This window comes from Rhinolophus ferrumequinum, chromosome 9 (genome assembly GCF_004115265.2).
Source record: "Rhinolophus ferrumequinum isolate MPI-CBG mRhiFer1 chromosome 9, mRhiFer1_v1.p, whole genome shotgun sequence".
NCBI classification, from domain to species: Eukaryota; Metazoa; Chordata; class Mammalia; order Chiroptera; family Rhinolophidae; genus Rhinolophus; species Rhinolophus ferrumequinum.
Window position 1 is genome coordinate 24,723,258 of NC_046292.1, and position 27,891 is coordinate 24,751,148.

The following is a 27,891-nucleotide window of genomic DNA, read 5'->3' on the forward strand; positions in this document are numbered from 1 at the left end:
TAATTGTGTTCAAATTAGTTCCTTCACAGCTCCACATTATACCAGTGCTGTAACAGTATTAAACTGGAAGTAACTAAAAGGAAGATTCTTTCTGCTAGAGAATCACTATAAACGTTTCTGGATCAGAGGACTAGTGGCTAATATTATTTGATTGGGGGGGGCTTTCCCAGTGGATAAAAGTTCATTAGCCCCAGAGAGAACTCATAAAATACCTCACAAAAACATAATTATCTTCCTAGACAAAAGTCTACCAGAGAGGCATGGCAGAACCCTTTTATGACACAGTAAATCTCCTACAATTACACAGAGCTTTAAATTTACAAAGCAGTTTCATATATATTCATATATATTATTCATTAATATTATTATAATTCCATTTTAGAGATAAGGAAAAGAAAAGGCCCAGAGAGGATAAGTGACTTGTCAAATAAAAAGGAGTAAAACCAAGTTTAGCAGGTCTTTTAGCTCCTAGATTCAGATACACTTTAGCTCAAATCACATCCTCTGAAATACCTGACACTTAAAAAGCCTGATATTACCATGCATATCTCGAAGATGGTGTTAGTTCCCCCCCCCAAGTATCCGTGTTATGATGGTTGTCTTTTCTGCTCTGGGATTTTTGTAGAAAATCTTTAGGATCAGAAGGAGGGTCTAGATAAAGTTTCAAAAATAGGAAGACTCAAAAAAAAAATATGACCACACTGGCTTGTTCACGTGTAGAACTACCAAGTAGAGAATCTCTCCTTCAGTTCAAAGTTAAAGACAAACCAACCAAAGCTACTGTAAGTATTACCCACCATTTCTCATCTTATAAAGTTGCACATTTTTCTGAATATATTCTGCAAACTGTACAGTGTCGCCAGCCTCTCCAACACATAGGAGTAAGATTTTTTCACTCATCTTAAACATCTTGTCATGATCTGCTCAAAGAAAAAAAGTGTTAGAAATTAGCTTATCAGACATATCCTATAAAATAGGCAACCATAAACAGATTTATCAATTACTACATTGAATAATTTGACAAATCACTGTTTTTAAAAGACTTTAATAGGCAATGGTATTAATTACTCTCTTTACTCTCCCTGTTTAAACCATCAGCATATTTTATTAATGTCACCTTCAGCTGGAGAGTATATATGAAAATTGACAATTGAAAATACAACTAAAAACATTTAAAGGTATTTGAAATACAAAGAAGGAATCAAGCCAAGAGCCATTATCTTTAGGCTCATGATTACAAAGCCATGAAATGTCTCTACAAGTACAAATATTAATAATTATTATATTTCTACACATACAAAAGGACTAGTGCTACAATTAAAATTAAGGAGCCATCTCAAGAAAGAAATCAACTGAGAATATAAATCACCTTTAAAAAATAAACTACCTCCATTTCCAGAGCAAAGAGAAAATTAAAGTGAATGCCAAAGCAAAAATTCTAACAAATATTTTAACACTAAGCTATTTAAAAACACCTCAAAAATCCTAGTACTCTAATCTTCTCTAGCTGAACCAGACTCATTCAGATTAGATAGATGAATAAATATTCAGATAGCAATTACTGCCTAAGGAAGAAAACTCTACATTCAGGCTGCAACTTCAGAAAAAGCCTAAATCTTCCTCTTACTCTCACTTTCACTTTTCATTTTTCAAATAGTGCTGAATAATCTTCCCTGGGAGACATGTTTCCTGTTTGAAAGCTTCTGAAATATCAAAATCCCTTAATAGGATTTAAAGAACAAAATGCTACAGTCAAATACTTTACAAATGTTTGAGAGTTGTAGATACCAGTAATGTGGCTTAATTTGAAAACACACACACACACACACAAAATGTGTGTATAGAATCAAATTGCCTTGAAACTCCTAAACAACTTTTATTTCTTAAAGACTAAAGGAGATTTAAAGACTGTTAGTTTGAAAATTTGTTTAAAAAAGAAAAAAATTGATTTATGGCTATATTATCTATGCCAAGAAAAAGGACCAGAAGAGTATTAGATGCCACTGGCACCTGTGTTCTTGCCAGTGGCAAGAGCAGAGGCAATTTTCTTTCCTTCTTTTTGCTTATCAGTAATTCCTAAAATATCTATAGTTAATATGCATCATTTTTTGTAAGAAAACATTACTTAATAAGTCTGCACTATTTCATAATGAGAAAAAAGCTGTTGACCTTAATACAAGGCCAAAAGTGTTTTTAAAACATCTACTGCATGTCCAGTGAGTAGTAAAGGGGGGATATAAAAACCAAAAGTGGTAGATGTTAACAACTCCCTGGGTTGTGTAGGAAACAGCCTATGTAGCTCTAGGGAATTTCTGATCCTTGACAAAGAACTTAAAATATCCACATACATGAAACAAATGGACATCAGTGTACCATTCTGTGGAGAGTCAACTGGGCTAGAACTCAGAAGACCTTAGTTATAATCTGTGCTCAGCACTGAATCTGGTTAAACTGTTTGCCCTCTCCAAGCCCCAGTGTAAAATGGTACTACTATGTATGTATGTATGACTTACCGCTACCTAATTCATAGGTGGGGAAAACTGTGCATGTACAATATTATTAGACTCAGTGTTAGACAATGTAGTTCAGATTATACATGCTACAGGAATTCAGGGGAAAAAAGCATTCTGCGTGGGTTGGAGTACTCTGAACAATTCTATGTAGGCCAGGAAACAAGAGATACGAAATGTGTCATATAACCAAATTGAAGAGTTGTGCCACTTTAATAAGCAAGCAATCTCTGGGAAATATCTTCTCTATAGTATTGAAATATCTTACAAAGTGACAAACCAAAAACATTGATTGGAAGTATCATTCTCATTTTATACTTGGAGAAAATGAATCCCAAATAGTTACTCATTTTCAGCATCCTTGCCTACTCTACACAAGTTCCTTCACGAAATGACAGGTAGGAAAAAGTTCTCATACAATTTCAAAGCTCCTATTACAAAACTTTTTATACCAGAAAAGATTATAGAGTAAATTAGAGACTAAGTTGAGTGCAATTATTTCCAACCATTTTCAAGACTAACTCAAATTCATCTTTCTTCCACATCACAGTGATCTTTCTTTTCTCTGAATACCCTTAGGACTTACTCCTGAAATCGTCAATTTAAAAACTAACCTAATATTTACTATTGATACTTCTTTTATCACATAAAATCATCTTGTAGCATTTATTGCCTTGTTTTCTTAATTTCTGAATCCACTCTACGGATTATACCTAATACGTCACATCCCCTATAACACCTAGAAGTACTGTGTACATAAACAGGCTTAAAGTACATTCTACTTTTTGAAGTGATTTAACATACATCATATATGATGACATGGAACACCTGTAAAGGTACTGACTTGGTTATTGCTCTACTTAGAAACTGCTTCATGCTAAAATCACTTGCCAAAGGTCTCAAAGGTCTTAGTATTCAAAATAACGGACAGATTTATTCTAAAAACAAATTTAATCCTTTGGAAAGCATGGTTTATAAATAGAACTTCTACAAACTAATCATGGAATTTCATACAGTAATTTGACTTACAGAACAATCCACACCACATAAATGTTTAACAAACCACTTTCAGTTCTCTTTTTCTTCTTCAGAAATAACAGAACTCAAGCAAAGTCCCTCAGAGTTCTTTACATCTCCCCAAGTGATGAAAACCTGAGAGGTGAATGTCACACAACCAGTGGTGGACACTTTTTCCCTTTGTTCCCATACCTCAAGAAACCCCAGATTTAATCATTTTTCTTTCCTTAAACCCAAGATGAACTATTACCTGCCCCTCAAAGCTTTCCCTAATCTCTAAAACTAGAAAAAATCTCTTCTTCATCTGGATTACCTAAAAACAGTCTCTTCTTCCTTTGCACTACCTGAGAAGTTTGATTGTACTTTTCACATGCAGTGTAATTTTTCAGCTTGTGCTATAATGATTTGTATACACATCTGAGTCCCTTGTTAAGCTGTAACTTCTTTTAAGATACAGGCCACATCTTATTCTTCTTTGCATCCCATCAGCACTAGCACTGTAAAGGGCACATCGGTGCCCAAAACCTATTTGTCAAGTGAACATTAAGTCATCTGAGCCAAAGCATGATAATTTTTCAACAATAACAAGTCTATGGTCAATCATGAAAACATACTCTTAGATTCTGCAGATCAACAACCAAAAATCTTTAAACAAGTATTTATTGAATACTGACTACAGGGAGACAGTATATATAGTAGTTATGGGTAAAAGATATGGAGTCAAACTGCATAGATTCGAACCTGGGTTCTGCTACTTGTGACATTGGGCAAATTTCTTAACTTTTACACCTCAAAACTAACATCTGTAAAGTGGCGATATTATACCGTGTTTCCCCCAAAATGAGGCCTAACCGGACAATCAGCTCTAATGCGTCTTTTGGAGCAAAAATTAATATAAGACCCAGTCTTATTTTACTATAATATTTTACTATAATATTACTAAATATTTTACTATGATATCATTTTATTATAATATCATAGTAAAATAAGACAGGGTCTTATATTAATTTTTGCTCCAAAACATGCATTAGAGCTGATTGTCCGGTTAGGCCTCATTTTGGGGGAAACACAGTAGTGCCTATCTCAAAAGGTTAAATGAATTAATGTAAATCGCTTAAAACAGCACTTGATACATAAGTGTTTAGTATTATTATTGTTAACTATCTGCCATTGTGCTAAGCATTTGCACAAAACTTTTTCATTCAATCCTCCCAACAAGCTTGTGAGGTTAGTATTACTAACCTGATTTAACAGATGAGGAAATTGGGACACTGCAAAACAGTTTGTACAAAGTCATAAAGCAAATAAGTGACAGGGTTGTAGTCTCAGAACTCCCCTAACTACTTTAATATAATAAAAAACATGACAGCCAGTGCCCTGCAAAACTGGAAAAGGAGGATCAGAATTGAGACACGGGAGGATACAGGCAGCGGAAGAGAAATGACAAGTTTCTAGTCACACAAGTCTCACTCTCCCCAGAATTTCACCTTATGCTGCCAGCAATCTAACCTCATTAGCAGCAACAAGAAATTCATCAGAGATTCTGAGGTCTAAGGAGCCTGGGACCGGTAGGCGCTTAAACACTTAAAAACTGAATTCCCTTAGGCAACTGTCGCCTAGCAAGCTTTCAGCGAAGGCCAGAGGAGAGCGCTGACCTGGAAGTGCTGGGAGGAGCAAATGTTAAGGCCCCGGGCTTGTGTGCCTGTCTCCTAATTTTAGAAAAATAAGCAAGTACAAATCAGGGCAGGCGGGGTTCCACCTCCCAGACCTCCCTGGTCTTCATTCCCCCGCTTCCCCGAACTTCTTCCCGGCTGCCCCGATACCCAGGCCTGGCCGGGCCTCGCCGGCTTCCTCTCACCGTCCTTCATCTGGACAATATTGCTAGCGGCCACCCGGTCGGAGGCAACAAGGACATAGTCGGGGCCCTGGATGCCGATGAGGTACTCCATGCTGGCGGGACGCCGGGGACTGCAGGTTCCACACACAACGCGACTCCCGGCTTCTCGGCCTCACCCGTGAGACAGCACCACGGACCGCAGTTCCGCTCGACGCGAGCCGCGCGACTGCCCGGGCCACCGGCGCTCTCGGATGACGTACAACTGTCGCGAGACGTTGGAAAGGGGGAGTGGCGTCGGGCTATTAATCTCCGTTCATTTCTTGGCCTGTCAAGTCTGTTGCGATGTCGGTGTTACAGGTCACTTACGTTATGTAACGCCCAGTTTCTTTAGTTATAAATGAAGAGTTTAAAACTCCTTTGAGGGTGAAATCATGCACTATATGTAAAGTGCCTAGCACATATGAGTATTTAAAAGGCGTGTGTTCATAGGTGGGTGTTGTTCCATAAAATATCTCCGTGAACTCTTCCCCAACAAGCCATATTGAAGAAAACTAAACTTAACAGGAGCCCTATTTACATGTTTCACAAAAATAAAATATGGTTGAGTTAAAGACATAAGCATAAAGACTAAAATCACAAAAAACAATGGGAGAAAAAAGAATAATTTGATAATCTTTGGAAGGGATATGTTTTCTTCTAAGCATGGACAGGGAATCCAGAAACAGTGTAGGAAAAGATTGACAATTTGGCTCCATAAACTATCTGGTAAAAGTCATCATAATGTTCAAACATAAATACCGGGGGTGCCAAAAAAAAGGTATACACAATGTCATGCAGGGTGTCATACGGGGGTCTCTGGTCCCACTCCCGGCATAAGAACGCAGGACATGGTGAGGCCAAAAGGGAACACTCATGGAGCCATAGAGAGGGGAGTCACACCACTACAGTCTCGCTGGCGGCTGGGTTGGAGACACAGAAAGCAGGATCCACATGATGCGCAATCCACCGTCTGCTTCTCTGCCAGCCAACCAACCCACCAACCCTTTGCTAACTGCAATTCGAATATCTTGGACACAGCCAGGCTCTCTGGGCACAGCCACGGTTTCTCAGGGCACCACCAGTCCTTCTGGGCACAGCCAGACTGCTTGGGCTTCAATCTGCCATGCAAATTGCCATGGCAGTTATATTAGTGGCCAATGGCTCACTGGTTACAGCTGACAGCCAACTAACCACAGCTGATGGCCATCTGATCACAGTTGATGGCCATTTACTACCCGAGCCAACACCTTTCCATGTGAGGGCGAGAGCCTGGAAACTGTACTCCTGGCTCTGTTCCCACAACACATGACGTGTATTCATCTTTTGTTGTTGGTATATATTGAGTATTACAATTTTAATACGGTTTTTTCCTTTCTTAAAATGTGTATACATTTTTTGGGGCACCCTCTGTATAAATTGAGAATGCGTTTCAATATATGAAATAGTTAATATCTGTAACTTAAAAGGCATTTATTTTTACAAATCAATGGGGGAAAGACAACATGATTTTTAAATGGCCAAAGGTTAAGAACATGCGATTCAGAAAAGAACCAACACAAATAGCCAATAAACATGAAAAGATCCACAACCTCAACAGTGCTTAGGAAAATGAGAAATAAGAAACACTGAGAAATTATAAATTGTTGGAAAGATTATAAATTGTCATGACCTTTTTATAGAGGACAAATGAATATTTATTAAAATTTAAATGTACATAATTCTTTATATGTGTCCTAAACAATTACATGTACAAATACCCAAATATTTGTATGCACAGATATTCATTGTAGCACTGCAACAGCAAAAAAGAAGAAAGGGGAGGGGGGACAAACTGAAATGTTCATAAGTAGAGAAATTGTTATATAAATTATGATACACTCAGGCAGTGGAATATTATGCAGCCATTACAAAGAATAAAAAGAATCTAAATGTGCCTATATATTTCATGTGGCCCAGATAAGTAAAAGTAAAAATGCATTCCTATGTGTAGCATGATGCCATTTTGTTTTGTTCTTAAAAACTATATATATATACACACACATGTGTGGGCCGGCCTGGTGGCTCAGGCGGTTGGAGCTCCATGCTCCTAACTCCGAAGGCTACTGGTTCGATTCCCACATGGGCCAGTGGGCTCTCAACCACAAGGTTGTGGGTTCGACTCCCGCAAGGGATGGTGGGCTGCGCCCCCTGCAACTAGCAACGGCAACTGGACCTGGAGCTGAGCTGTGCCCTCCACAACTAAGACTGAAAGGACAACTTGACTTGGGAAAAAAAAAAAGTCCTGGAAGTACACACTGTACCCCAATAAAGTCCTGTTCCCCTTCCCCAATAAAAATAAAAACTATATATATATATATATATATATATATACATACATGTGTGTATATATATATACACGTATATACATATATGTATATATATATATACACACATATATATACCATGTTTCCCCGAAAATAAGACCTAGCCAGACCATCAGCTCTAATGTGTCTTTTGGAGCCAAAATTAATATAAGACCCGGTATTATATTACAAAATAAGACCAAGTCTTATATTAATTTTGGCTCCAAAAGACGCATTAGAGCTGATGGTCTGGCTAGGTCTTATTTTCGGGGAAACACGGTATATATATGCATATATATATATATATATGAATATGAATGGAAAAAGATATATTTACAGATGTTCCATCCTCAAATTATATGTAGTTGTTACCTCTGGTAAGAGTCATTGGAAGGGAGGTCTTTCACTTTTTATTTTATACACATCTGTATTGTTTGAATATTTCACAATGCACGTGTATTACTCATTTCTTTCTTTCTTTTTTTTTTTTTTTTAGGGAGGGCGCAGCTCGCAGTGGCCCATGCAGGGATGGAACCGGCAACCTTGGTTATGATCAGCACTATGATCTAACCAACTGAGCTAAGCAGCACCCCTTACTAATTTCTTCTAAATAGGAAAAAGTACAGCTATCTGTTTATATCTTGCAGCCATTCTGGAAAAAGCTGAAATACTCCATGATTAGTTTCTGATATACACAATTCAGTCTTCATACCAGCCATACTAGCTTTCTGAGAAATAGAAACACAGTTGCAATTATATCTCAAACACAACTATGCACTTAGTTTGCTTCTGCAGAAATTTGTAGTCCTTATTCTGTTCTGAATGTTTCTTCCAGCTCTCTGCCCATGAAGGAACATAGACCCTGAGGAGTTTGGGGCAGCCCATCTATCATGGGATGGATGCCCCGGGCAAGGAGGTCATTAAGTCAACCATCCCACTATGAACACAGATGCATCCATCATCCTAGAAATCCTTTTCTTAAACATCACTGGGAAGCCTTTCTCAAGCCTTTCTTTCTTTTTCTCCCTCTTTCTCTGTCATTGTGTGTACTTATGTTTTTAATTGCAAAAACGACATAGTTATACTACACAAACACACACACACACACACACACACACACACACACTACAGAAAAAGTAAAGAGTTAAACACCTCTCCCTCCACCAAAGGTAACTAACTATCCACCAGGTATCTGTATCCTTCCAGACCTTTTTCCTTCATGTATACCAATATTCATTCATTCATTCATTCACAAATGCTGCAGAGTTCTGAATTGGAAGATCCACAATCTTTTTAAAAAGGACTCAAGGATCTTTTAAGCTGGCCCGTCGCTCTTCTTCTCTAGGACTCATTTGAAATCCCCTCTAGCTGAGTCACACCAGAAATTCTCTTGACTTCTTATTAATATAGAAGAATGTGAATTTCCAAGATCCAACTTGTGCTATCTCACTAGGAGTCAGGGACAATTTCTCCTTCACTTAAAGTCTTAGACTAACTGAGTCTTAGAATTAGCAAAAGTGTCTGTGGAGGTTCCAGAAACAGCATGTTGTAGCCAACTTTTTCTGTAAAGGGCTAGATAGTAAATATTTTTGGTTTTGCAGGCTATACAGAGTCTGTCACAACTACTCAATGATGTCATTACAGTACAAAAGCAGTCATAGCCAATCATAAGCAAGTGACCATGCCTACCTTCCAATAAAACAAAAGCAGGTGAGGGGGGAGGGGAGAGATAGGTTTGGTCCATGGGTCATAGTTTGCTGGCCTCTAATGTAATAGGAGGCCTGTAAATCAACACCTAACTCCGATCCCAGCTCTACCTTTCCAATCTTAATGGAAAATTCATTAAGCCTTAATTTCCTTATTTATAAAAGAGACATTCAGAAGAGAGATTTGCTTTGTATTTCTCTTGAGTTGGGAAAGGGATGCTGGCTTGGTTGATTCCATGAGTATAAGAAACCATGTCCTAATCCTTCATGAACCCTAGGGAGTTTGAAACCATATCCTGATTCTTTATGAACCCTAGGGAGTTATTCCCTAGTGTATCTAGGGAAATGGCCATTGTGGGAGGCTACCAGCCTGGCCAAGACTCCCAAGCCCCAGCTTGACGTAGAAGCACCACTACAGCCTGCACTCAAAAGACCCTGTGAGTTAGACAATAGGGTTGTGACAGTGTTAGACTAAAGATCAGAGGCTCACCCCTAAATATTTAAGAATATTAAAGTATTGGATACTGTTGATACCCTGCCCATATCCCTTTTACCTACCTGTGGTAGCTAGCTGCTATCCCCCAGCTACTATACATGTTGGTCCGTAACTCACAACTGTCTCTTTTGTCAGTCTAAAACTAGTGTCCAGCCAAGGCCACATTCTTGCTTAGCTTTTTCCCCCTGCCCAATCATTTTTTTTTAACTTTTTATTTATTTAAGTGTGTTTTTCCAGGACCCATCAGCTCCAAGTCAAATAGTTGTTTTAGTCTAGTTGTGGAGGGCGCAGCTCACAGTGGCCTATGTGGGGATCCAACAGGCGACCTTGTTGTTAAGAGCACCACACTCTAACCAGTTAACCGGTTGCCCCTCCCCTGCCCAATCTTGCTTGTGTTACTCTTTTTCTCCTATTATAAATTGTTGGAAGCACTGCTTTGGTAAATGACTTGAAAAAGCATTCTCATTTTGGTTCTCCTTCAAGGAAATTCAATCTAAAATAATTGGTACCGGAAGTGATCCTAGTTATAGGATGCTGCAGAAGCATTTCTAAGAGGGAAGTTCATAGCTATACAAGAAACAAGAAAAGTCATATACCTCAAGAAACAAGAAAAGTCCCAAATAAACAATCTAACTCTAAACCTAAAGAAACTAGAAAAGAGAGAACAAACAAAACCCAAAGTAAACAGAGGGAAGGAAATAAGTAAGATCAGAGTGGAAATAAACAACATAGAAATAAAAAATAAAATAGAAAAGATCAATAAAACTAAGAGCTGTTTCTTTGAAAAGATAAACTTAATTAATAAACCATTAACCAAACTCATCAATAAAAAAAGAGAGAGCCCAAGTAAATAAAATCATAAATCAAAGAGAAGTTACAACCAACATCACAGAACTACAAAGAATCATTAAAGAATACTACAAACAATTTACATGCCAACAAATTCAAGAAGAAATTAATAAAAAGCATATAACCTTCCAAGACTGAACCATGAAGAAATAGAATGTCTAACAGATCTATTACCAGCAATGAAATTGAAGCGTTAATAAAAAAAACTCCCAACCATAAAAGTACAGGATCAGACAATTTCACAGGTGAATTCTACCAAACATTTAATAAAGAATTAATACCTATCTTTCTTAAATTATTTCAAAAAGTTGAAGAGGAAGGAGTGCTTCTAAACTCATTCTTTGAAGCCAGCATTGCCATGATACCAAAACCAGATAAAGATATTACAAAAAAAGAAACTTAAAGGTCAGCATCCTTAAAGAACTTAAATGCAAAAATTCTCAGCAAAAGATTAGCAAACCAGATTTAACAATACATTAAAAGGATTATACACCATACCAAGTGGGATTAACCACAGAGATGCAAGGATGGGTCAATATCCATAAAGCAATCAACATGATACATTACATTAACAAAATAAAGGATAAAAATCACATGATCATTTCAGTAGATGCAGAAAAAGCACTTGACAAAATTCAGCATCAGAAAAACTCTCAACAAAGTGGGTATGGAAGGAATATACCTCAATATAATAAAGCCTGTATGTGACAAACCCACAACTAATATATACTCAGTGATGAAAAGCTGAAAACTTTTCCTCTAAGATCAGGAACAAGACAAAGATGCCCACCATCACCACTTCTATTCAACATAGTATTGGAAGTGCTAGCCACAAACAGCAATCAGACAAGGAAAAAAAAAACTAAAAGCTTATATTTGGAAATAAAACAGGCCTGAGTTGAAATCTTGGCTCTACTACTTACCAATTGGGAGATCTTGACCAAGATGTTCTTTTTTATTGTTTCATTTTCTATAAAATGGGGAAATAAACATGATAGTATTTACCTTGTATAGTTGTTGTGAGGATGAAATGAGATAAAACCAAGTGCTTAGCTTGGTGTCTGGCATACAGTATGCATTTAATAAATTATTATTATCTTATTCACCATTTTCAAATGCCCAGAGTTGTCCAGTACTTACGTAAAGGACCAATCAATGCCCAGTAAGAACTGTCCATCAGAGTCATCCACCCACTGTGGAAGGTGGATGTGTCAGGGCTGTACCAGAAGGAAGTTTATTACAGGAGAGGTTGGGCTAGACAGAAGACAGGACACCAAACCAAAGTGTAAAAAAGGGGAAAGCAGCCCATCAAAGTCTCAACTGGAGAGGCAGGGCAGGGAAGAAGGCCAGGAATGGATGAGGGTGTGTTTGGGGTAACCAGAGAAAGATTAAAGTACAAACAGGTAAATTGTGCAGATGTAGAATGAATACCCTTAAAGGCAATATCCTTCCTGGCCCATCTACCATGAGATGATAGAAGCAGATTCTTAGAGAAAAAGAGCCAGGACAGATAAGAACCTTCTCAAATTTGAAGTTCTCTCTCCTGCTTCCCCATTCTGACCTGGGAAAAAGAAGTTTGGCTGTCAGAGGCTTTAGAATGAAGACAGTCCTGGGGAAAGAGGTTAAATTGAAAACCAAGGACTTAGATATTGGGCAAACTCTGTGACTGGGTTTTGTACTCCAAGTTTTAGCTTTTCCACCTGGAAAGGAAAACTTCCCCCTAGAAAATCTCCCAGTTTTCCCACCCCCGTCATCCCAGGAGTATGTGGTAGACCTAAAACACAAACACCAGGCTGGCTCATGTTTTCAGTAGCTAGCTCTAGCATCCCAGAGGCTGTCCAACGAATGACACCTTCCTGCTCCTTGCATTACCCCCAGGGACCAGGGCAGTCACATCTGCTAATAGCCAAAAATACAACTCTGCCAATAGGTCCCACAGGGGCTGACTCAGCCCCAGTAGAATTGAAGTGGTCCATGATCATAGGTCTGTTGCTGCCTTGTACTGTCTGAAAGTGACTGCACCAAGTACATCCCTGGCAGCCAATTGCTATTTAACACCTATAATTGTTTCAACCTCTTGCCCAGAGGCAGGGGAATGGACCTAATGATGCTTAGAGAATTCCAGTGGCCCAAGAAACCTATAATCACTCAAGATAGTGATTCTGGGGTCCTTTAGGAAAAGTCATAGAGGACTTATTCTGCACAAACATCAGAAGTGTCATTTCTGCCATCTGACTTATGGTTTCCAAGGAGATTCTACAAAGCCAGGAAGCCTGGTGTGCTTCCTCCCTGGGGTTGGGTCTATAAAGGAATTCAGGACCATGTTAAGCCCTGCCTTATTTCTCCCCCTTCCATTCCCACTCCAAATCCAGCTTCCACCTGGAGCCCACCCTTAACTACCCCATCACCCATTCAGGGATCCAAGGAAAGTTGATGAGCCCTCTGGATTAGGGCCCTTTAACCTGAAAGTTCCCGCTCCATAACACTCCTCCTCTATATCCCCACTCACCAATATATCTGTGGCTTTGGACTGTGGAGACAAGAGTAAGACACAAATGTGTTCTGACCCAGCCACTCCAAAATGATCTTTGGAATACTGAGATTCCAGGCTGAAAGCCCATCCTGAGCCTGGTCCTCCTTGCTGCTCATCCTCTGAGAGCATTTGCTTCCCTGATGCTTCTTCTGCCATGGGAAAGTGTGGCAGGCCAGCTTGCTGCTGGCACCTGCCACACTGTAGCATAACACCAACACTAATAACAAAAATAATCGCAGTGACAACAACGGCTTGGTCTACATGCAGAAGGTACTTGTCATCTCCCCAGGAGCTTGCTGGCCTGGGGCTTAACTGTGACAATGTACCTGGCCCCTGGCCCACACTGTCACCGTCGCACACCAGATTCATCCGAATGGTTGACATTATCATTACTGTCATCACCATTCTTGATAACTATTCATTTATTTCTGCAAAACACATTTACAGAGGACAAAGTGCATGCCAGTTTCTGTGCAAGATTCTAAAGGAGTTACAAAGTTTAACACCTTCAAGGAGTAGTCCACAGGGACAGAGAGGGATCAACACATAATTCCAATATAGCATTATACAGATCGCTGTAGATGGATAAATTCCCAGTGCCTAGGAAATGATAAGCCATAATGAGTGCTCAGTAAATGTATTTTAATGAATACTGAATGAATGAATGAATGAATGAGTAAATGGACAAAGGTCTATGGGATCTGAAAGGGGAGGAAAGAATAACTGTGTTGGAAAGAAGTCAAAGAAGCCTTCTAGGGAAGGTGACATTTGAGCTGAATTCTGAAAGCTGAAAAGGCAGCACCGTGTACTGGTTAAGAGCATGGAGTCTGGACCCAGAGTGCCTAGGTTTGAATACCAGCTCTGTGTGGTTTGAGCATGCTACTTAATTCCTCTGTGCCTCAGTTCCTCCATCTGTAAAATGGATTAATAACAGTACTTCCGTTATGGGGTTGCTGTAAAGATTACATGAGTTAATATTTGTAAAGTGCTCAGAATACAGCACTAGTACTACACACATAGCATAACATAGTACTACCTAAATGTTTGATAAATCAAACAACTGGCTAGGAACCCATCAAGCTGACAGGTTGGAAAGTTAATGGTGTGAAGAAGAGCAAACCGTGTAATGGTACTGAGGGGTCCAACAGGATGGCATCCTCAAGGAATAGTGAGAAGGCAGTGGGGAGCAGGGGTTTACCAGGGTACCTTGGATGTCAGGGTAAGGCGTGTGGTAAGCCTTTACTTTTTTTAAATAAAATTTTTATTTTGGAATAATTTTTGATTTACAGAAAAGTTGCAAAGTAGTGCTGAGAGTTCCAAGATATCCTACATTCAATTTCCCCTAATGGTAACATCTTAAAGGGAGTCCTTGCTTTTAAAGCAAGAGCATGATATAGTCAGGCATGTATTCTGTTAATGTCATCCAGTGGGAAATTGTGCGCTCAGGACAGGGGCTGATGAGGAGGGCATGGATGTGAGAAAACTTCTGAACCAGGACAGCTGGCTACGAATGCTCTGGAAAAAAAGGAACTGACAGCACAGTCAGGAGATGCAGGCCCTAGGCTGGGCAAACCTCTGTTTGAAACATTCGCTAAGCAGCTATCTATGTGAGTGACCTGGCAGTAATCCCCCTAGAGAGCTCAGGAGCCTGGCAGATCTGGGGGAGTTCACATGACTGTGCAGAGCCCGAGGTGGGACAGGCAGTGGCCAGAGCTCTTTTCCAGTACCCTGGGTCCTAGTTCTGTGTGCTGCTCTAGCTCCAGAGGTTGTTGATGAGGCTCTTTATTCTTAGTGACTATTTAGATCTGCTTAGCTTTCTGGCCCTCACTTGTGGAAATGAACCAAAGTGAGACCAGAGCAACTTATGCAGATTCATCCCTTACTTAGGATGTTATTCATTTAAACTGAGAGGCAGTATGACGTAATGGTTAAGTGCATGGGTCAGACTGGGTTCAAATCTCAGCTCTATCACTTAACAACTGTGTAAACTTGGGCAGGTTACTTAACTTCTCTGTGCCTCAACTTCTTAATCTATAAAACAGAAATAATGATAGTCTGCCTCATAAAGATGATGGAATAATTGAGTTAATTATTATATGAAGAGAATGTATAACAGCTCCCAGAACACATTAGTTCTTATTTATGTATCTAAATCATTTGATTAATGTGATTCAATCAACTGTTTCAATTATTTAATACTCCTATTATTTCCATTTTATGTATGAGAAAAAGTGAGCCCAGCAGAATGCAAGCCTCTTATGAGCAGAGTCTTTGTTTGTTTTGCTTCTTTGTATCCCCAGTACAGAGTATGGTATCTGGGTCATAGTATTACTTGATATTTACCAAATGCTTTTTAGATGAATTAATAAGAAATACTCTACCTCTGGGGTATGTGCAGTGTGCTGATGCTAATTCAGAAGCACTTTGGAAGACCTATTCCACAGACAAACAGCTTCTAATTCAGTGTTTGGTAATTGTTCCATTTAACACATGAATATTACTACTACATGTTTTGTTTAAAAAAAAAAAAGTTAAAGCAGTCATTGTGCACTAAGGTCTGTTCTAGGTAGAGGGCTATTTGGCAGCAAGGAACAGAAATATACCCAATCTAATGAAAGTTTGTTTATATTGGAAGGACTTGAGAAACTCACTGAACTCCACTCAACAAGTACTTGATATGATCTTGAACTAGAAAATCATCAGGCAGCAACTCCCCCCATTACTGTCTCTTAGGACCCCATAATTTCTTGCCTCTTAATTTCTCTGCATGTCTGCTCCATTCTTCTTTTAGTGAACTGGCTTCCTCTGTGCCCACATACTCTATTATGGCTGCCCCAATAGACGTGAAGTTAGGAAAAATCTGGTCGGCCCAGCTAAGGGCAAATGTTCCTTACTCCCATCTAATCATCTGTGATCAGGGGAGAGGATGGAGGGATACAGAGTACTCCTCCTTTTGGAAGGGGACATCCGTGGGGAAGAATATAAAGGGCCTCTCTAGAACATGGTCCTCTTTCATGAAATTAAATAAAACTGATAAGTAAAAGTATCCGTCAACATGGGTGAGATTTCATTTTTAAGAGAAGGAGATAAGCCTGGAAATTTACCCAGAGCCCTAGAAACATCCTTTTCCCAGGCACTCCACCTGACCTCGGCTGAGTCCTCTCCTGCCTGCCCAGTTTCTGCTGCTTCTAAGCTCAGTTTCCAGAACACAGAGGCCTTCACCAAAAGGTCTGATCATGTCAGGAGAGCTGTTTTTGGCTACTTAACATAAGTGGAGAGAGGAGAAAAATCTCTCCTAGGCCTATGTCAAGAGAACTTCCCTCCCAATATTATTAGACCTCAAGGACAGGGCTTAAGGTGAAAGGGGAGGACCAGGTTTGGGGAAAGAGCCTATTCTTCTAGGAGCAGCACTCTGTGCTTTATATTAGCTATATTTTGCAGCATTTCCCAACTTTGCATTCACTAGATATAACTGGGCTCCTCACAGAGACCTTGCAGGCTGAGATTTTTATCCCCATTACACAGATGAGAAAGTTGAGGTTAGAAGAGTTGAAGTGACTTGTCCAAGTTCACAAAGTTAAATGGTGATCTGAGACTGGAACCTAAGCCTGTTGGACTCCTAGGACCAGAGTTCCACTGTACTGCTTTGCCTGGCATGGTTTGGGGAGCCACATTGTATCTGGGGAGAATATAGAGAAGGCCAAAGCTTGCAGGTGTCTGGAGGTGCAGAGAATTAACCAGCTTCTCAGCCCCTCAAAAATGGATGGCCTGATGAGGCTGGTTGGGGACTGCAGAGAATGAGGAATCGATCTGCCATTCCATGTGAAAATGGATTGTAGCCCTAGCCTGCATGTGTCAATGGAGCTGATTAGCACTTGCGTGAGTCTCTAGCCATCAGCCTTGGCCATTGATTGGCAGGTGAGAATCGTTCTGAGAGCAGCAGGGAGCCAGTCCTCTCCCACCTCCATCCCCACCAGCTCCCTCCCTCCACAGAGGTTTCTTTCCCCTCCCTGCCGGCTGAAGTCTCCAAACCTCCTCCAACTCCTAGGCCTAATGGGTGCTCAAAGCTCCTCTAGCTGCTCTTGACCAAAAGAGGAGGGCATAGCTGGTACCCACCTCACTGGGCCGTGCTAGGTGCAGCTGGTAGAAGGACAGATGGCCTTTCCAAAAGACACTATCTCATTGGAGTGTCCAGAGTGAGTGGGCAGGTGCAGGGTTCAGCTTGGAGCTTACATGATGCAATGGACAAAGCAAGGGCTTTGCCCCATATTGACCATGTGATCTTGGGCAAATTATTTGCCCCTCTGGGCTCCAGTTCCCTTATGTGTATGTGTGATGGTTAATTTTATGTGTCGACTTGACTGAGCTAAGTGATACCCAGATAGCTGGTAAAACATATCTGAGTGTGTCTGTGAGGATGTCATTCGAATCAGTAGTAAAGAAGATCTACCTTCACAATGTGGGTGGGCATCATTCAATCTGTTGATGGACCCAAATAGAACAAAATACAGAAGAAAGATGAACTCTCTCTCTCTCTCTCTCTCTCTCTCTCTCTCTCTCTCTCTCTCTCTCTCTCTTCTTGAACTGGGACATTCATTTTCTCCTGCCCTAGGACATCAGAGCTCCTTGTTCTCAGGTCTTCAGACTCAGGCTGAATTATACCACCAGCTTTCCTGATTCTCTAGCCTGCAGGGGCATAGTGTACTTCTCAGCCTCCATAACCATGTCAAACAATTACTACAATAAATCTCGTGTGTGTGTGTGTGTGTGTGTGTGTGTGTGTGTGTGTGTGTATCTTATTGGTTCTGTTCTTTGGAGAATCCTGATTAATACAGTATAGGATTAAAAATAGCTTCCCCACTGGATTGTTTGGATTAAATAAGGAAGTGTGTGTGAGTGAAAGTGAAAGTATTTTTACAGTCCCTGGCACACAGTTAGAACTAAAACTGTTAGTTGGAAATTAATTCTCCACTCTCCTCAAGAGACACCCACTCTGGGAAGCCTCTCTCATTGACCCCTCTTCTATCTGTGTTTCCATCATTTGAGTGTCATGTGCAAATGACATCAAGAGCCTCAGCATGTTCCCTGACCTGGAGAAGCTCTATCTCTAAGGAAGCTCAGCCCATAGTAATGGGTTGCCTTTGGGGACTGAACTGTCAATTCCCAGCAAGGGAACCAGATGGGCTCAGATTCATCAGACCCCCAAAGTCCATCTGGAGTGAAGGGTTCTATCTTAATCTTGCCACCTGGTATCTAGGGATGCCCTGGACATTTTTGTGCTTTACAGGCTCTATCTCTTCCATTACTTGTAGTTGTATTTAGTCGACATGGCAGGCTTCCTCCACTGATTTTCTTTCCTGTCCCTCCAAGTCCAGAGCTCTGCCCAGTTGATAGTGATCTTGATTCCCTGCCTTGACCTTGTCAAACTTCTCCACAGGGGCCTGGACTTGTCTACTTGTCTACTGATGGATGGTCTTACACCCCATGTTGTTTAGGCCTTCTGTCACAGAGGTTGGCCTCAGCCTTGCCTGAGTTGGGCACTGCAAAACCATCAAAGGTCTCTAATGTTACAGACAGATGGGAGCTTCCTCCTGAGTCTCCAAACATGGGGAGTGTCACTAAGAGTTATAAGCTCTGATAGTGACCCCTAGGGCTGTAGTGGCAAATGAGAATTGCGGTCAGGACCATGGACAGAATCCACGGGGTACAGGCTTCCTGGGGGTAAGAATGCATTTAGTGGCTCTGACTCCACGCTGAAGCAGTGAAAGAGGCGCAGAGTCAGCACCATGGACAGACACCACAGTCTTTGTTATCCCTGGAGTTCACCGTCTTTAAGACCCTGGGGTTACTCAAGATTTCTCTGACTCCTAGAAATGAAAACTTACCTCAAACTAGCCTAAGCTAGTCTTTGGATGAGCCAGATGAGTGAGATAGACCCTTCAGTGGCTCTGAATGTGGAGACTTGAGGTAGAGAGCACTGGGAAGTTATAGGCTCATTCTTTACCTTACAACAAGATATGATTTCTTTACCAAATATAGGGTTATTCAAGTTATCTATTTCTTCTTGAGTAATTCAAGGAAATTGTATTTTTATCCAAGTTGTCAAATTTATTCGTGTAAAGTTATTCTTGGTATCCCCTTATTATCCTTTTAATTTTTGTAGGATCTACAGTGATATTCTCTCTGGTTCCTGATATTGATGTCGGTAATGTGTACCTTCTCTCCATTTTCCCTGATTAGTCTGACTAGAGGTTTATAAATTTCACTGATTTTTCATTATTCCTGCCACTGCCTCCATTGTGCCAAGTTTAGAACATGATCATTTTATTGTGGCAGCCTCCTAAGAGGCCTTTATACTCTAGCCTCCCACTCTAGCACACACTGCATTCTGCTGCCAAATGAAGCTTCCTAAAAAGCCTCTTTCACATGAAGACTTTCAATGGCTCTACATTGCTTTTGAATAATTTCCAGGTCTTTTGCTTGACATTCGAGGCCCTCCCTCACTGTCTGACAAGCATGCACATCTCTGAGTCATCCCCCACTCCTCCCCTGCACGAACCTTATTCTCTCTCAACCAAGCAAGTCCATTTGTCATGCCCATTAAATATAGGTCATTCTCAACTCTATGCTTCTACAACTCTTCAGCTGTCCACTGCTGAGGGACAGATTTGGAATCTGAAGGCCAAGATTGGAAATGCTGATTATCCTATTTATGGACCAGATGGCCTCACTTTCTTCATCTGAAAAATGGGGGTAATAAAGCCTGCCTTGAAGAGTCATTCTTAACCTGTTCAGCAAGTACTTGAAGGAATATTCCCTAAGGCTTACCTGCTTACCTGCATACTTGTGTGCATGGGTACACACGTGTGCATTAGCATGATGGGAAGCAATGCTGGTGCTCCAGCATAAAGGGACATACCCGAAAGACAAATACAAAGAATAGTAATAGATAGCATTTACTGAGTGCTCACTACATTTGTTTATTGAGCGACTACTATACTCCAGGAATATAGCAGTGAGCAGACAGCAAAACTCTCTGCCCTCTTGGAGTTTACATTTAATCCCTACATTCTAATCCTACATTTAATCTCCTGAAAAATCTGAATCATAGGCTGCATTCTTTTCTTCTAATGGAAAAAGAACTAATTGTGGTAAAATACACATGACAAAATTTACCATATTAACTAATTTCTAAACTTTTCTGTTGATTTTGTTCTTTATGCCATAGAAGTGAGATCATATGTTATCTGTCTCTCTCTGTCTGACCCATTTCACTCAGCATAAAACCGTCTAGGTCTATCCAGGCTGTCGCAAATTCTAAGATTTCATTTTTTTTTATAGCTGAGGAATTATTTATATTTTTTATATTGTGGTAAAAATAAACATAACATACAATTTACCATCTTAATCATTTTTAAGTTTGTCATTCAGTGACATTAAGTACTTACAAATTTTTCACTACCATCCATCTCTAGAACTCTCCTCATCTTGCAAAACTAAAACTCCATACCCATTAAACAATAACTCCCCATTCCCCCAAGCCTGCAGCCCCTGGCAGCCACCATTCTATTTTCTGTCTCTCTGAACTTGACTGCTCTAGGTACTTCATATAAGTGGAATCATACAGTGTTTGTCTATTTTGTAACTGGCTTATTTCATTTAGCGTAATGAGTTTCATCCATGTTGTAGCATTGCCAGAGTTTTCTTCTTTTTAAAGGCTGAATAATGTTCCACTTATGTTTCTTTTTTTAAAATAAACAAATCAATACATGTACATGGTTTTAAAAAGTTAACTAATTCAAGTCTTATCACACACAAAAAAACAGCAGTCAATACCCCGCCCCCCAAGTCTCACTTCTCAAAGCAACCACTTAAAATCACTTTAGCTGTGTCTACTGATATTTACCTTTGAACAGCATGCCTGTATGCCAGTTCTTAATTTATCATGAAAGATGATAAGTTAATATTCTTATAGCACTCAATCCCCACAACTCACATCCCTTGCAGCCTTCTAATAAAATTATATCACAATTTTTAGTTAAGTCAATATTTAGGGTTTGCCTTATTGATTTTGTACACATGATTCACTGCTGCAACTAATATTGCATTAACTTTCTCGTACAGATTTTTTTTGTCTTCCCTTGTTTTAATGGCCTTTTTTTCTTCCTCTCCTTTTGTTTGTTTTGCATATCCTTATCGTGAATTCTTCCCAAACTCTTTAACAGAATGTAAAAGCCTTCTAAATGCTAATTTCCACAGGATGAAACACATCAGGTAATCTAGTAATTCACTTATTTTTCACATAAGGTGTCCCTCCTGCAGCTTTCCTTCTCCTGGCTCACTGTGTACTTACTCTCTGGGCCTTCTGAACAGTAGTTGTTCAATGGCTTCCTTTTGTAATTGTTCTAGGATGGATCCCCTTTTCCTGGACCCACATCTTTCTCTCTTGGTTTAATTCTTGATTTTGATGGAATACATCCTTTAGTAGCTTTCTGAAAGAATATATGAGAAGCAAAATTTTTGAAATGTTGACTTTCAGAAAATTCATTATTCTACCCTCACAGTTGATTTATAGCTTAACTGGTATAGAAATTTTTTAGTATTTTGAAAACATTGGTCCATACAATGAGAGTCCATTGCCATTCCTGATTCTAGATTATCCTTTTCATGTATCCTGTCCTTTCTGTTTGGAAAAAGATTTTATCTGTATCCTTGACCATCTAAATGTTTATGCTAATGAGACTTGGTATTGGCTTATTTTCATTTATTATATTCATCACATCTTTAGTGGGCTTTTTCACTCTGGAAACATATGTCTTTTAGCTCTGAGAAATTTTGTTCCATTATCTGTGAATCTCTCTTCTAATCTCTAGTTTAATCTCTCAATATCTAAAGATCTTTCCTTCACCTGACCACAAGCATTCTAGAAAACAAGTCCCATGGACCCTAGAATATCACTTCTCGGATTATCCCTTAATGTCCTTTCTTTCATTATGACATTCTACCCTGATTTTCGCTGTGCCCAGTATTCCTGGCTGGAGCCTTTCTGGTTCACTTTTTTCAACAGAATAAAACCTCCGTTCCCTGCCAGGGTATGAAAGATGTAGTCAGCTGTCTGCATGTGATAGGGAAGGGACCTACTTCTTATGCAGACTTTCCCTTGTTCTTAGCCCCAAGCCTCTCTCCCACCTTCTGTGGTAACTGTTGTCTCCAATATCCGTTCTTCCCCTGGTCCTGGGTCTCCAATTGGCTGGCTCCTCTTTGGCATCCTTTGCTGTAACACTTGGTATGCAGCTATCCCAGCTCTGCCAACTCCTCCATTCACTTGACATCTTCTAAAAATGTGTTGACATCTGTGGTCCACCATTGCCTTTTTTATTCCTTTACTTTTATTTTAGTGAGGTTTGTTGAGGGAGAAGATATAAATGCACGCACTCCATCTGCTGCATTTAACCAGAAATCCAAAGACTGCACTCTTAATTACTATGCTATATTGCCTCTCAAATGAGACAGTACCTCTGGGATCCTACAGCCCAGTGAGGATGAAATGAGATTACACATGTGAACATACTTTGTAAGCTCTACAGAGCCATGTGAATGAGAAGGTCTATGTTAAATTCCCCTACTGAAGTGCCCTCCTTCCTCCTCTCTGCTCTCTGATTCCTCCCATCTCAAGGTACAACTCAAGCTTACCTCCTCCATGGGGCTTTCCCTGCTCAACTCAGCTAAGTGGGATGTTCCTGAGCCCTGAGCCACCACAGGATTCTCTGTGTATCTCCCTTGGCCCTAAACAGTGCTGCTTTACTCTATTGTGGGCACAGAACTACTGGCTGAGATGTATAATCAAATGTGGCTCTTTCAGTGTACAAGAGGAGAACCTTCCTCCTTCTTCCTACAGGCAGGAGACATGGGCTTAGCTAATCAAGGATGAGGTTCTGGGACAGGGGAAAGGGTGTTTTGTTTCTTTGGTGGTAAGTTTAGGAGTCAAAGTGGTTTCTGTTGCTCTGCATTTTGAGCTGTGACTGTGGCCCTTGAAGCCCATCTTCTCCCTCCTGCCTCCTATGCCTTCTCTAGCCCCTCCTCTGAGTGATGGGGGCAGTGGCATGGCTGCACCGACAAGTCTGTGCCACTGGTCCAGAGGCTGTGTCCTTTTACTCCTTCACTCTTACTGGAGCTCTGATGTGGGTTCTGAGAGATTCAATTCATATCTTAAGTCAAGATGGTGGTGGAAAACAGAGCTTAAGCCAAGATAGCGGTGGAAAATAGACTGTCCTCTGGCTGGAAGCAGTAGATCTCTGCCGTAGAAAGATACTGATTATTCACAATAGTTAAAATGTGAAAGCAACCCAAGTGTCCATCAGTGATGAATGGATAAGCAGGGCTTGGTATACACATAAATGAAGTAAGCTAGTCACAAAAAGACAAATACTCCATGATTCTATTTATTTGAAGTACCTAGATTAGTCAAATCCATAGAGACAGAAAGTAAAATGACGGTTGCTGGGCACTGGGGGTTGGGGGTGGGGAATGGGGAGTTACTGACTAATGGGTACCGAGTTTCAGTTTTGCAAGATGAAAAAGTTCTGGAGATGGATGGCAGTGATTATTGTACAACAATATGAATATCCTTAATACCACTGCACTGTACATTAAAAAATGGTTAAGATGGTAAATTTTATGTTATGTATATTTTACCATAATAAAAAAAATGGAAAAAGGGAAAGCATCCTGATTATTTTCCAACAGACAGATTCCATCTGACAGTCTTTACAGAACATTCTACTAGAGAAATGTGCCATTTCTTGTCTCTGACCAATGTGATTATTATGAAGGAAAACTGAGCTTTAACCAATGGCTGCAGCTTCAGGACGTTCTTTGAAGGTCAGTGCTCAGGTCCTGGGGCACCTCTGAAACACACAGGTTACACTCACACTCCAGGACTGCAGGGCACAACTCTGTGCAGCGGTGATATTGCCCTGCCCCTGTGTATGCACCAGGGCAGAAATCCCGTCCCTCTGGATTCTCCTCTGTCCTTCCCAGACCCTTCGTCTTGGAGACCCTTGAAGCTGAGGCTGACTTGGCTGGAAGTAGCCAGCAGAAGCTACGTGGGAGAATGGCCAAGGAGAGAAAGATAGACAATGAGGTGGTCATGTCACTCTGGTCTGCCTCCATCCTGCTACAGATCGTCCCAGGCTTAGGATCCCTCCCCCATCCCCCTTTTCCTGTTATGTCTATAGCTATGTTGTCCAACATGGGAGCATTGCTGTGTGTGGCTATTGAGCACTTGAAATATGACTAGTCCGAAGTGAGATGGGCTATAAGTATAAACTACATAACAGAATTTAAAAACTTAGTAACAAAAAAGAATGTAAAATATCTCATGAAAAAAATGTTTTACTATTAATATATGCTGAAACAATAGCCTTTTGGATATATTGGGTTAAATAAAATATCAGCGGTGACCAAAAAATGTATACACGTCACTTGTATTCATCTTTTGATATCGGTGTATATTGAGTATTACAATGTTAATACAGTGTTTTCCTTTCTTAAAATGTGTATACATTTTTTTGGCACCTCTGTATATTATTAAAATTAATTCCATCTGTTTCTTTGTATTTCACTTAATTACATTTGTGGCTCACATTATGTTTACAGTCTGCAGCCTGTCCTGATCTCAGACTACTTGGCTGGGCCCTGATCTCCTGCTTGGATCTTGTCATTCCTTTCCACAGAAATGGAACCCTTGTCACCGTTGGAGTTCCTTGCTGAATGGAATAATGAATGGAATAATGCTATATCCACTTAATGTGGACCTCACCTCCTACCTAGACTCCTTCCCACTGTCCCTTCTGGTTTGGGGGCCAGAGCACTCCCTCTTCTCTTCCCTAGACTCCATTCTGCTTAAAGTCCGAAAAGATGCTGGGTCTCCGGCCTAGACACAGGCCCAGAACTCTCTAGGAAGCCCCCTACAGGCTGGGCCTACACTGTCTGCTAGGGTAAGGACAGGTGGCCCCAAATGCTGTCTTTTTCTTATTTTCCCTCCTTCCCTCATTCACCCAATCCTCCCCGCTAACCCTACTCCTCTTTTTTAAAAGTCTAATTCTGAGCAGCCGGTTCTGTTCAGCCTGACTGGTTTGTTATGGCTTATAATCTGCGCCAGGATTAATTAGCTAATTACTGACAAACGTCCGCTGGCAAGATTCTACTCCAGCTTGTCAGCTTGAAGTGTTTAATTATTTTAATCATTTACTTTCATCTTCAAAATTTATGCTGCCAAGAGAGTTGCAGGGCATCTTTTAATTATGATTTGGGGTTTCTGCTGGGCTGTGTTCTGTTCCTGGGGATAGGGGACATGATTTTTCACTAGATCTCCTCCAAGACCTTCTACTCCTACGGTTCAGTGCCATGCTGCATGGGTGGGAGGCAAGGATCATCTCTGGACACTGCCCCTTATGTACTCCCAGAACATGATGTGCACAGGAGCATGACGTGGATTTGCATTTTGTGAGTACCTATTGTGTGCTGGACATCATGCTAAACATTTATATTATTTCCCATTTGTGAGCATTAGTGAGCACGAAGAGTGTGGGAACAGCCTGAGTGGCCTGGGGTGATCAGTGGTGAGAAGAAAAGTAACGAATGGATTAGTCTACTTATTTATCTATGGCATAATTTAGTTATAGTAAAGTAAGATCATCTTAAGTATAAAGCTTGGTGGTGTCACCCACCCAGAACAACATGCCCTAGAGACTCTCTTATACCCTCTCCTCATCAACACCTCCCAAAGGCGACCATTTGTGACTTCCATCACCACAGATTTGTTTGTCTAGTCTTTACTTTTATACAAGTGGAGTTACATGGCATGTCCTCTTTTACATGTGGCTACTTTCACTCAACATTTGGTCTGTGATAGGAAAGGTTCTTTAATATAAATCATATTTCCTGGCCAAGACTTTGGTTTGGGCCCAGCTGAGACATTTAACCCAAGTCCTTAGAGAGAGTTTGCCATGGTTTCCTTTCTCAGCAGCATTGTCCTGAAAATGAGTTTGGATGTGACTTTCCTCCTTCAATCCCTCCCTTTCTCCACTACCTCCTCTTTTCTCTCCCTTTCCTCCTCTCCTGTCTCCTCTCCCTGGCTATAGATATGTCTATCACCATGTCTTATTAGGAAGTTATAATTCTGAATGCAAAGGCTTAGGTGTTTCCTAAAGACACATGGTGTTCAGAGGGGGAGGTTGTGAAAAGCAAAGAATTGTCCCATTATGGGCTGAATTTTGTCCCCCCAGAAAAGACGATGTTGGAGTCCTAACCACTAGTACCTCAGAACATGACCTATCTCGAGATAGGATCTTTACAAAAGTAATCAAGTCAGAATGAGGTCATTAAGGTAGTTCCTAATTGGATATGACTGGTGTCCTTGTAAAAACGGGAAATTTGGACACAGACATACTGGGAGGATGCCATGTGAAAATAAAGGCAGAGATGGGGGAGATGTTTCCATAAGCCAAGGCACCAAGGCACACCAAAAAGTACCAGCAAAGCACCAGAAGCTAGGGGAGAGGTGTGGACCAAATTCTCCCTGCCAACTCTCAGAAGGAATCCACCCTGCTGACACCTTGAACTCACACTTCTAACCTCCCGAACTGTGAGAGAATATTTTGTTGTTGAAGCCGCTTAGCTGGTGGTACTTTGTTAGAGTAGGCTTAGCAAACTAATCTACCCCCAGAGGGAGCTCTGGTCAGTTTTTCTGAATCTGTGTCATGGGACTGATAGCCACTTCTGCAGCACCCTCTGTGCTGAAGCCACCAAAGGTTAACCCAGCCCCAGACTGGAAGGGACTGAGGTGACAGCTCAGAGCTTGGAAGCTAAGGAGAGGAGAAAGATCAACTTAACGAGCTTGGCAAGGCCATTAATGAGGCACCAGGCAACATCCAAGGGGCTTCTGTGACAGCCTGCACCAGGGCAACACAAGCTGAAAGATGCTACAGGCCAGACCAAGCCAGATTCTGACGTGATGTGATCTGTCCTCTTGATGCCTTCCTTCCACAGGGCCCGGGATCAGGGTGGGTTTGGACTCAGACAGTCCTTGCCCAGTGCATGAGACGGCCTTCTCTACATTTGAGCATGATCCTGCACATGGCATGGCATTTTCTAACATGTAGTTCATACCTGAGTCCACCCTTGCACACGCCTGCACCTAACTGTGCCAACCTCAGTGATGGGACTCTACTCTGTATGTTTCCCTCCTCCCACTCCCACCCAGCTTTGAAGCTCCATCTGGAACAGTTTGCTTCATAGGAATGTATCTGAGCATCTTGCTAGACTGTCTGGCAAATGTCTAGGGAACCTCCTGTCCCAGTCCTATAAAACCCTCTTTCCTTGCTATTCCATGCCAGAAATCCCTCCTCTATTGAAGGATCCCATCCTTAAGATCAGAGCCTGGTCTTACTTCTGCCAGAGCCAATGACTCTGCCTAACAAGCCCCCTCCTCACCTGTCGCTGCAGGCTCTCCCTATTCTCTCCCTGGAGGTCTATGTGGGGTCTGAGTTCCAGTCTCAG

At 40.9% G+C, this 27,891-nt stretch overlaps 1 protein-coding gene across 1 annotated transcript in view; it reads right to left on the bottom strand.

Moving 5' to 3' along the window:
- The window catches only part of PSMB2 (proteasome 20S subunit beta 2), a 29,069-nt gene extending 23,469 nt beyond the window's left edge, over positions 1-5,600 (bottom strand). The window contains exons 1-2 of the mRNA XM_033115507.1: positions 5,386-5,600; positions 798-920 (exon numbers count right to left, since the gene is read on the bottom strand). Coding sequence (XP_032971398.1) covers positions 798-920; positions 5,386-5,476 — 214 coding nt within the window. The 5' untranslated portion in view covers positions 5,477-5,600. The remainder of the gene's footprint in view (positions 1-797; positions 921-5,385) is intronic.
- Between the last annotated feature and the right edge of the window lie 22,291 nt (positions 5,601-27,891).